Genomic DNA, 12,005 nt, shown 5'->3' with positions numbered 1-12,005 from the left:
ATAAACACGATCTTCTCTAAATCCTTCAATGGCAGGCTCGAATTCCACCTCCTCTGTGAAGCCTTCCCTGAGCACCCCGACAGTAGTGTTTCCTCCTTCTTATAATGCTGATTGCTGTTCCTCCAATGACAAAACTTCACATCCTATGTCTCACGTGTCCTCAGCTGGTAGCCCAGCGTCTTCTTCTCTGTTCTTGGTCTTCTTGCACCAGGAAAACCTGTGCTTTCTTCCTCTTGCTGTTTGCTTCTTTCCCAAGTGACTGGCTAGCTCGTTGGGATACTTAGCTACTATTAAGTAGTAATTAATGGCTAAGCATGGTTAATCTATAACCCCTTCCAAATGACATTTGAATGGCAAAACTGACCTTGAGTGCAAAGGCAAAGATTTTAGGGCAAAGTCAGAGTTGATTGAGTAGATTTTTGTATCCCTTAAAATTTAAACAAATTTAAATCAAATAACATAGGTGATGGCCTAATACTGGATAGCAATGATTTACAAATTTACAAATGATTAATTGCAGTGTATTTTGATTTCAGCTCTACTCACAGCTGTTAAAACATTCAGCAGCATAAATGTATCCTTAAGATACATTTATATTTCTAGTTAAAGAAGTCTAGTTATCACCTTTACATAAATTAGCCTAGAAATATACTTGCTGTAAATTCCAAAGTCATGTGATTTCACATCAAAAGAAATTTACCTCTTTTAGTGGCAATAGTCAGCATTATCCTATTTGCCTGAGAAAGCTACTTTCCAGAGAAGAACAAAATCCAAGATCAAAACCAGAAATCACTTCTGTGTGTGTGTGTGGGGGGGGGGGGGGTTAGACTGTTAGTTTATCCCTTGAAAAACTGGACCCAAACTGTGTAACTGTTAAAATGCTAAGTACTTCAAAAGTGGACATGTTATTTTATTATTTTTTACAATATTTTTCTTCTAATGTTTATTTATTTTTGAAAAAGAGAGAGACAGACAGAGTGAGAGTGGAGAAGGGACAGAAAGAGAGGGAGACACAGAATCTGAAGCAGGCTCCAGGCTCTGAGCTGTCAGTACAGAACCTGAAGCAGGGCTTGAACTCACAAACTGTGAGATCATGACCTGAGCTGAAGTTGGGCACTTAACAGACTGAGCCACTCAGGTGCCCCTGGACATGCTATTTTAAAAAACTGTTTTCTGGTATGATATTTTTCTTCATTATGAATCTATATTAAAAAGTTGTGGAAAACCCACTTTGGGCTACATTAGGGCATTTACCATCTTTATGGTGGTTCAGACTCCTAAAAACAAACAATAAGACAGTCAGAGTATTGAAAAAAAAAAACATGTGTGCATACATAAGAGCCACAGGCAGATCCCTCCTTATGATCCTATAAGGAATACATAAAAGACTATCAATTCACAGAAACATAATCTTTGTCAACTATTGACTGTATGACAGAATTCCAGTGAAATGTTTACAACTGTCATCATCATACTTTCAAGCCCCCAAATCTCAATCACCACCACCTGACTGGGCTCCCCAAATTCTCATCAAAAGAAACATATCTGTTCTACTTGAACAGTGAGCATAATCTCGCTACAGCTATTAGGATCTTACAAAAGTAGTGAAGATAATACATTTAATGGACAGAATCAAAACCCAAAAGAGGTAAATGACCACAAATTAATGAATGGAATCCCTGTAGACTCTTGGGGGCAGCAAAGTGACCACAAGAGCCTTTTTCTTCCATCACATCATTAAATAAGAAAAGGAAGATGTTTTCTGTACATAAAAGCCAGAAAATTAAGGTTAACTGAGCTGTAGGTTTTTAAGTAATAAGTAACTAGTAATGCTCAGGAAAAAAGGAAACACAACTAAAAATGCTCAGGAAATACAAGGGTAAGTTTCATGTAATTACCAAAATTAGTAGTAAATCTTCCAGGATTTTATCATGAAAATATACACCTCAGACAAAAGGCAGAGACAGAGAAGAAACTTCTTTTCTTAGCATGTGAGAAGAGCCTAACAATTTTTTTGAAAACAGAATGCACACTCATACTCTGTACTGAGTCAGTATTCAATTATTCAAATTAATATTCAATATTCAAATTAATTGATTAAACCATGACATCTAGGAACACCACTCACTCATAAGACCTGAGTACCTCTCTGGGAATAAATGCCTGTTATTTTTTTTTTTAATATTTCACCCCCCCTCCACCACACCAGGGGGCCTGGGTGGCCTCGCCTCCTGCCCACACGTGCCCAGTCCAAATGACTGTGATTTTAAAGATGCTATTAGTTGAGGAGAGAAGTCACTCATACACTCCTGCTGAAGACAAGTATCCCATGCATCATGGTGAATCCACACAGCTCAGAGAATGTAAATACTACCTGGACAAAGTTAAAGGACCTTCCAAGTCCTTAATATTCTAAGACTGTTTTCAAATTGGACCCACTGAATATGCCTTGGGGACCCTGTGGGTCTCGGAACCATCTATACAATGCTTGGCTTTGTTTAGTGACAACAAAGGGGTCAAAGATTTGAGAAACAAAAGCAGTAGGACACAGCCTCCCAAAGCAAAAGCAACCAAACAAGAAAAAAATATTCACAATTGTTTGGGGGAAAAGAATGATTCTAGGTTGAAACTTTAAACTAAATCAAATTACTTAAGTTATTAACTAATTAAAATCTTCAGTTAATAGAAGATAAAGGAAAGGAAAAAAGGTCACTGTTTCTCAAATCTTGTCAGTGCCTATTTCTCCTTTTTAATTTCTCACAGAAATAGATTTAATGATTACCACACAGACACACACAAACACGCGTGGTTGCTCTCAGTCATAGCAACTTCAAATTTTAGGGTCAGACATGCCATACTTTTCTACTTAAGAAGGCTTAAGTGTAGCTAGCTGTACATTTTAGACCAACAACAGAGAAGAAAGACTTACAAAGAGCAAGGTACTGTTCGATCAACTTCAGACAAACATTAATGGTGAGGAAAATTACACAAGAAACAGCAGGCATTTATAGATTTTTTTTGACTAAAAAGATCATACGGGAAATTTAGGTGAAAGAAAGATTTTTAAATGTCCCATGTCTTCAGGGCAGACAAAAATGCAGAGACTGATGTAATAATCAGGGGAAAAAATCATGTAAGAATCTTCTCTATGTAGTATCATGGATTAGGGATTATGATGGGTCATATCACAGCCTAATTAAATAATTTGGACATCTTCATAAAACACCATATATAACAAGGGCTGAGAATAACTGAAGGCTGAAAAAACCTAAACCACTTTATCCACTTAAACCCTCCTTCACAAATGCCTGGGACAAGTGGACCCTTCGAGGTCCACAGCATAATCTACTTCACTACATTGGTGCTCCCATACCTGAAAACATTTATTCCAAGAGCCTCCTGGCATACAAAGAGGAAGCAGCATTTTTTGTTTGTTTTAGATAATCCAAGTAGGTTCATTACTTCCTTCCTTTTGTTTGTATTTTGAGGAGGAAGAGCAACAGGAAGTCTCAATCCCGTTCCAGCCTTACCCCAACACGAATTACAGTTTCTTTCTATGTGCTAAAAAGAGCTGTGAACTAAAAAGATGAGGTTCAGTTGTTGAGGGGCAGCAATAATAAGCATGTTCTTACCTGATATGGCCAATCAATTCAATAAGCTTGTGACTAAAAAAATAAGCTGTCAGCTCAGACACATGACTCAGGACTGAACAGACCCCAAAGAGAGTTGTAGTTCCATTCAAGTCTTCCAAATGCCAGTAGAGAAAGGTGAACACAAAGCCATATCCAAAACCCATAAACCATGCCACGAACAACACCGAGCCATACTGCACACTGCAAAGCAGTCTGATTAAGTCCCAAAAGTTGAAGGCTTGTGAGTGGCTCATGGTGGTTGGTGTCTCCTCAGAGGACTCTGTAGAGCTGTTTCTTTCCACTTGAGGGATCTCCACCTCTTTTCCTTTATTTTCATTGTTTTTGAAATGGTTGTAGCGGAACCGGAACTGAGTGGCAACAATCAAAGCCATGGTCATGAGAACCCCAAAGACAATAAAGACGATCTGGTAGTTCCGATATTCAGGGGGTTTACACCCCTTTCCATCAATGATCACTTCTATGTGTGTGTAGTCAATACCAATGCCCACAGACAGCATCGCCAGGCCCCAGCCCAGGGAGCCCCACATACGCTGCAATCCATAGCGATCTCTGTGTTTTCCCAGATACTGAAGTGTTACAGTGTCCACAATGGTGACAGAAGAGGCACTGAAAAATTCTCCTATTATGACAACCACCAAGATCACCAAGAATATAGCCTCAACTTCTTGTTGATCGTAAACAAGAGTGACTTGATCAGAAGGTAAAGATTTGGTGGTAGTGACAATAGCGGTGGTCGTCTCTCTGGTTACATTTCCCAGGAAGGCAGGGGTTGCCGTGCTCGGATTCAAGGTCAAGTCCATAATATGGTCAGTAATTTCATCTGTCTGAGGTTGTGGGGTGGGTGCACTGGTCTTGTTTGGAGCTGTCGAAAAGATGACAGTTTCGGTGACATTGGGCTCTGTTTCTAATATCACTGGCCAAGTGGAAGGGAGCAGGCTCCTTTTCTCACGCATTCTTGGTGATGTGGTAATGGAAGAATTGGTTGGCGGGATAGTTAACAGATGACTTGAGTTGGTGGGACGAGACGTTGGGGGAATCTTTGGTACACATCTCAAGGTAGCAGGTTTGACAAATCCAATGCCCAAGTTGAATAAAACCCAACACAAAAGAGAAAAGAGGAGGACAATTTTGCCTTTTCTAAAGCGATCTGCAACTACACCCCAAAATGGGGCACTGCAGAATTCAATGAAGTATCGGATACCTACTAGCAATCCACTCTGGCTTGGTGACATTCCCAGCTGTTTATAATACACAGGCAGAAGTGGGTAAAGAGAGCCATATGCAGAGTAAAAGAAAAAATAGAAGACCTTGGATATCAGAAGATCATTGTTTATTTTAACACAATGTTTCTCTATCCAGTCTACTTCCTCCTCAGGAAGAGCAGATGTTTCTGTGGAGGTGGGTGTTTCATTTGAAGGTGGTTCGGGTTCCCTGGAAATACCATTAAAGGGATCAGCAAGCACGTATTTTCTCTTCTGTTCCTCTTCATCATCGGTTAAGATGGCAACTTTATCATCTGCCGCCATGGCTTCTCACCACCATCAGAAAATTTTAAAGTTTTGTGACTTTCAAAATTTTTATTGTTGATCTGTAAAGTAAAATTTAAAAGATGGCTTAGTATGAAAATAACATTTAAGCGCTGAGCTTCATCTTGCAAGAAACTGAGGAGTTTCAAACTACTAAAAATAATAATTATGAGAGAGAATTCTCCCATTTGTCACTTGCAGTCATACAATACTAAAAAAGAAAAATAGATTTCAAAACATCAAATACTCTTTGTGGCCACTGACTGACAAATTACACGTTCTAATGGCAAGTTTATGGCTCCGGTTCAATCTCAAATCTTTTTCATCGATGTCTAGTGAAAATGTACAAATGACAGGGATTATGTCTAAACCAAATATAGAGAATTGAAAATAAATAGTCCTTATAGTTTATTGGTTTTACTTTTCAAACAAATCCAATGCACTATGAGGTACAGAATTTTTAGGAAATAAAGGTAGCTACAACCATTAAGTTTCTATAGAAAAGTAGAAATAAGCTTTTAACCACAACCACAAATGTAATGAGAATGAGGGAGCAAAATGCACATTTGCAATTGGAGTTGGGTCACTACAGCCATGACAGATACCCTGGTAAGGAGACAGTCCTCACACTGTTTATACTGCATATGTTTCTCCAGCTGTGCTTTTATGGATTATAGTTTTAAAAAATGTCAGGAAAAAAATGGCAGATACCATTTATTGAGTGAGCACTTACTCTATGCCAGGCAACACATAAAGACCTTTAAATGTATTAATTCATACTGATCACAAAATCCTACTATCTTCTCCATGTTGCAGATGAGAAAAATGAGGCATGGTGAGCTTAAACAACTTGTGTAAGTGGTAGAGTGAGGATTTGAACCCTAATATTATGGCTTTAAGCTGTGTGCTCTAAAAACCAGAATAAACTGCCAAATGTTACATTCTGGGCAATAAAATGTTGCCTTTTTATTAAACCTTTTTATAAGACAGGGTGTTTCATACAAAAGATAAGAATATATCAATAGTATAAATTTATAGGAACTGTGCCACATTCCACCAGAATTTCCCTTTCTTCCATTATACAGAGAATTAAAGAGCCAAAAGGTCCTGCTTGCATCAAGATCTGTCATGCTGCAATGAATATATTCTGAGGTAGGAGGCATATACATTAAATACGTATTACTTCCTTTCACCTTCTAAGCCAGAGAGAAATAACTTCATTTTGCTACCCCTTGGCATAGATCTTGCTTTCCCTTTTCCCAAAACGAAGACTAACTTTCTGAAAATCTTCCAGAATCATGCCTGTAAACATTTTAAAAATAGCTCCTAGGCAGAGAATAGAAACACAACTTAATGAGACCCGTGTAGTAAGTCAACTTATCTTTTACCCCCAAAACTTATCTTTTACCCCCCAGGTGTCAAAATAGCTGTTAAGTTTTGAAAATGTTTGTGTGTTTCTTATTTTTAGATTTAAGAAAATTTTTTATTTGAGGTAAAATTCACATAACATAAAATTAACCATTTTATGTAAATGATTCAGTGGAATTTAGTGCATTCACAATGTGGTGTCGCCCCCACTAGTTCCTAACTCATGTTTTTCCTGGAGTGAAAGGGACCTTTTTTCCCCACAAAACTTGAAGGAAAAGCAAAATCCAATCTTTTGCTGCCCAGCTGAAAGACTTTCCTCAATGTTCTATATTTATTTATTTTTTCATCATTAGTGCTTTCACCCATCCCAGTCGGTTCCAATTCCATCTCATCACCTGAAAATAACAATAATTCTCCTTTGGACTTATTTTCTAAATTATTTTCATTTCTGAGCTCAAACTTTAAAGAAATATTTGTTCTTTTTCAAGTGTATAAAATTTCATGGCACTTCAGGGTGAAGATGGCAGGTTGTGTACATCTGGCCTCCATCCCTAAACCCCACTAAAATGACCACACACACACACACACACACACACACACACACACACACACACACATTTTTAAAGTCAAAATCCAATAGTCCAAGCTAGGAGAATTAAAGCGCCTGTAAATGGAAAAATAAAATAAGATTCTGGAAGCCAGAATATAGTTAGACAATTGGTAAATAACTTAGTAGACCTAAGAAAACAGAAACCTTGGCTGACAGTGGAATAATTTATTACTCAGAATCCTTCAAAAGCTCATAGGTTGGCCATATCAGGTTGAAGTGCAAGGAAGTGTGTGTGTGTGTGTGTGTGTGTGTGTGTGTGTGTGTGTGTGTATAGAGGCAGGGAGTGGAGGCTGCTGTCAATGGAGTTGCCTGAAAATCTGAACACCAACTCAGGACACCCAATCCCCTTCTCCACTCCACGTGGCTCACCAAACAAGTAGAGGTTTTTTCCTCTGGAGAGGATGAAACAAGTTCTGCTGTCATACAGAAATAGCTGGAGTTGAGAGTAGGGGTACCATACTGAAAACAGGGCAGGAAGTGAACATATACATGCTGATTCCAAGCCTTAGACCTGTCCCAAATCTCCATCCCATTTCTCTCACAAGGTTCCCAGAAGCTGGCAAGGCTTTCATCCTCCAGGCAGGAAACTGGAAGGTTCTTCTCTGGAGATGCTGATACTGAAGCCTCCCGAACTAAACATCCCACCAAATCCCTCTACATGGAAGCCCAGCGTCATCAAGCCCTGTCACTAGATATGATCAGTCACCAGAATTATAAGACATTTGAGGAAAGTATCTTACATGAAAGATAGAACCATGGGGATGCCTGGTGGCTTAGTTGGTTGGGCATCCGACTTTGGCTCAGGTTATGACCTCACAGGTTATGTGAATTCAAGCCCCACATTGGGTTCTCTGGTGTCAATGGAGAGCCTGCTTGGGATTCTCTGTCCCCTTTTTTCTGCCCGTCTCCCACTCATGCTCTTTCTTAAAATAAACTTAAATAAATAAAAAAAAAAAGAACCAAAACAAACAGCAAAAAACAAAAACAAAAAACAAAAAAAAACACATGGGGAAAATAGGAGCTATGTGGGGAGGAAAATACTTCTAAATGTGTTATCTTCAGCAATAGGAAAAGAAATGCAACTATGAAACAAAAATAATACATATTTTTAAAGAAGGAAGAGGAGGAGAATGAAAGGAATGCCTGAATGAAAAAGTTATGGAAATGTTTTTGTGGAAAAAAGAGCATAAATGTCAAAGTAAGGGATGATATAAAAGAAAAATTTGAGGCAACTTCTTAGAGAAAAGAAAAAGAACAACAACAAACAGATCTTCCACTTCACTTCATATACAAAAATCAATTCCATATGGACTGTATATCTAAAAATAAAAGACAGGGGCGCCTGCCTGGCTCAGTTAGTAGAGCATGTGACTCTTGATCTCAGAGTTGTGAGTTTGAGCCTCATGTTTGAGTAGAGTTTACTTTAAAAATTTTTTAAATACAACATAAATAAAAGTAAAAGATAAAGTAACATAATTTTAGAATAAAACAGAAAAATATCTTAAAGATTTCAGGATAGAAAAAGACTTATTAATAAATGCAACAATACAACATATTCCCAAAATGGCTAAAATAAATAGGAAAGATAATACCAAGTGTTGGTGAGGATGCAAAGCAACCGGAATGCTCATAGATTGCTGGTAGGAATGTAAATGGATACGCTACTTTGGTAACAGTTTGGGAATAGCTATCAAACCTGAATGTATACCTGACGACAAGTCCTAGATATGTATTGAGTAGTAATCTATTCACCAAATGACATCTACAAAAAATGTTCACGGCAGAACAATTTTAATGGCTCAAAACTGGGAACAAGCTGTCTACAGCAGAATACACAAAGTATGTTATATTCACATAACGAAATACTGGATAGCAGTAAAATGAACAAACTACAACTTCATGCAATGACCAGGATGAATGTCACAAACATAATATGGATTGAGAAAAGAAAGAAGCAAAAGAGCACACACTGTATGATTCCATTTATACAGAGTTACAAAAGCAGGCAAACTAATTGATGGTATTAAAGTCAGGATACGTTTTTGCTTCCAAAGAGATGAAGTAGACAGACTTTTCCATACTGCTCCTGCTGAGTACAACTGGGACATTATATATAAACCAAATACAGAAGACTCTGAAAGACAGACAGAAGGCAGACCTGCTAGGGACCTTGGTACCCAAAGAACATGGGGATGAGTGGGGCTACAGAACTTGGAAATACCAATGAAGGCAAACCAAAACCAACCAACCAACCAACCAAACAACAAAAAACAAAGTCCTCTCTGGCTTAAGGATGAGGGAAAATGCAGCCTAGAAAAAATAGAAAGCTTTAGGTAATAACTGCTCTACTCCAGCCAAATACCACAGAAGGAGACCAGGGTAATGTGGCCTTACTCCCACCTCCACCAACAAAGGCTGCACAGGAGCCCAGACTTCCACCCTCACCAGGCTACAAGAGGACACCCCAACCCCTAAGCTGAGGTGTCATCAGAGAACACCAAGTAGGGGGCTGGGACTTTCATCACTGCTAGGTGGTGATGAGATCATATCCCCACAACAGCATCAGTGGAGAACACAGGGGGATCCTGGACTTCCACTCCCACCTGTTAGTAACAAGATACCCCTACCTTTCCCACCTGAGGTGGTGTCAGAAGAGGTCTAATAGAGACTCATGACTTTTGCTACCACCCAGCACTACGGTGTCAGTGGAAGCCACATGGGGAGCAGTAACGAGGCATTCCTATTCCTTCCAGCCAGGAAGGTATCGGTGGACACCTAATGGGGTGTCAGAACACCCATCTCTACATCACAGTAACAAGGAGCTCCTTCACCCTCAGGTGTCATGAGGGGCTGAGTGGGGAACCTGGACTTCTACTTCCATCTGGCAGTGCTGAGGCAACATCTCCAATTCCCTTGCTAGAGCATGTCAGAAAAATCCAGCTGGAACAGAAGGCTTAAATACAACCCACAGTTTCATAACATAATACCCAAAGTGTCAAAATTTCAATAAAAAATAATGCATACCAAGAACCTGCGAGACTTCAAAAAATGCTTCAACAAGTGATTACAAACACACTTAAAAAAATGAAAAGAAGAAAGCTGAAGCACAGAAATAGAAAGCCCCAGCAAAAAATGTAACATATAAAGAGAGACAAAATGGAAATTTTAGAACTGGAAAAGACAATAATCAAACTACAAAAAACTCAATGGATGGACTCTACAGCAGAATGGAGGAGAGAGGGAAAATGAGCGAACCGAAAGACAGAACATAGAAATTACATAATCTGAACAACAGAGAGAACTGACTGGAAAAAAAAATTAACAGAGCCTCAAGGACCTGTGGGATCATGAAGATTGAACATTCATGTCATCAAAGTCCTGGAAAGAGAAGAAAAGGGCACAGATGAACTACTCAAAGAAATAAAAGATGAAAATTTTCAAGCTGGCAAAAGACCTACAGATTCAAGATACTGAATGTGCTCCAAACAAGAGAAACCCACACCAAAACACATCATAGTCAAACTGGAAATCAAAGACAAAGAAAAAATCTTGAAAGCAATGACACAGGACTCACAACTTACCAATATTGGAAAAACAAATGATAGCAGATTTCTCATTAGAAACTATATACACCAGAAGGAAGTGGCATGATATATTTTGTGAAAGAAAAGAATTATCAGGGTGCCTCGGTAGCTCAGTCGGTTAAACATCCAACTTCAGCTCAGGTCATGATCACACAGTTTGTGAGTTCGAGCCCCACGTCAGGCTCTGTGCTGACAACTCAGAGCCTGGAAGCTGCTTCAGATTCTGTCTCCCTCTTTCTCTGCCCCTCCCCCACTGGCACTTTGTCTCTCTCCCTCTCAAAAATAAATAAAACATTAAAAATATTTAAAAGAAAGAATTATCAACCCAGAATCTTATATTAAGAAAAACAGTGCAAACACCAGAAAACTACAGACCAATATTCCTTATAAACATAGACACAAAAATCGTTAGCAAAATATTAGAAAAGAAAATTTAGCAATATATAAAAAGAATTGTACACTTGGACCAAGTGATTCCAAGGATACAAGGCTAGTGCAATATTTGAAAATCAATCAATGTAAATCCACATTAAGCTGAAGAAAAAGAGTATCATAATGCTGTTAATCAATGCAGAAAAAGATTCTGACGAAATTAAATACTCAAGAAAAGTCTCAGAAAAACAGGAAGACAGGGAAACTTCCTCAATTGGATAAAGATCATCTACAAAAACGTACAGGTAACATTACATTTAATGGTGAAAGACTTTTTTCTCTAGAGGAGCAAAGCAAGATCATCTGGTCTTACCACTCTTATGCAACATAGTGTTGCATATTTCATTCTTTTTTGATCTGTCAAAAATCAAATGGCATTTCAATAAGGACAAAAAAGAAAACAAAAGGTATACAGATCAAAAAGAAAGAAAGAAACTGTCTCTATTTGCAGCTGACATGAGACTATGTAGAAAATATCAAGAAATCTACAAAATCTCCTAGAAAGAAGAAATATTTAAATGTAAATTGATGCATAGGACTATATGTTAAAAACTACAAAATGCTGATGAAAGAAATAAAAATCTAAATAAATAGTGGGGGCCTGGGTGGCCCAGTCATTAAGCATCTGACTTCAGCTCAGGTCATGATCTCACAGTCCGTGAGTTTGAGTCCCACAATGGGTAAGCTCGAGCCCCACTTTGGGTGAGCATGAGCCCCGCTTCATGTGAGCCCCGCTTCTCTCTCTCTGCTCCTCATTCACTTGCGCCCCCTCTCATAAATAAATAGGTTAAATAATTAATTAATTGGAGAGACAGACCACGTTCATGAATTG

The 12,005-nt window shown here is 38.5% G+C and overlaps 2 protein-coding genes across 4 annotated transcripts in view; one reads left to right on the top strand and one right to left on the bottom strand.

Moving 5' to 3' along the window:
- NEMP2 (nuclear envelope integral membrane protein 2) overlaps positions 1-12,005 on the top strand; it is a 121,803-nt gene that overhangs the window by 77,190 nt on the left and 32,608 nt on the right. The gene's annotated exons all lie outside the window — the stretch shown is intronic.
- Positions 1-12,005, bottom strand: part of MFSD6 (major facilitator superfamily domain containing 6) — a 78,014-nt gene that overhangs the window by 46,363 nt on the left and 19,646 nt on the right. For 2 of the 3 annotated variants that reach the window (XM_040475670.1, XM_040475668.1), the window contains exon 2: positions 3,633-5,241. In XM_040475670.1, coding sequence (XP_040331604.1) covers positions 3,633-5,179 — 1,547 coding nt within the window. In that variant the 5' untranslated portion in view covers positions 5,180-5,241. Of the gene's footprint in view, positions 1-3,632; positions 5,242-11,341; positions 11,364-12,005 lie in introns of those variants that run through there. The other variant, XM_040475669.1, reaches the window with a different exon arrangement.

Source organism: Herpailurus yagouaroundi, unplaced genomic scaffold (assembly GCF_014898765.1).
Source record: "Herpailurus yagouaroundi ecotype Mexico unplaced genomic scaffold, PumYag 140, whole genome shotgun sequence".
NCBI lineage: Eukaryota > Metazoa > Chordata > Mammalia > Carnivora > Felidae > Herpailurus > Herpailurus yagouaroundi.
This window is presented reverse-complemented; position numbering and strand designations above follow the sequence as displayed.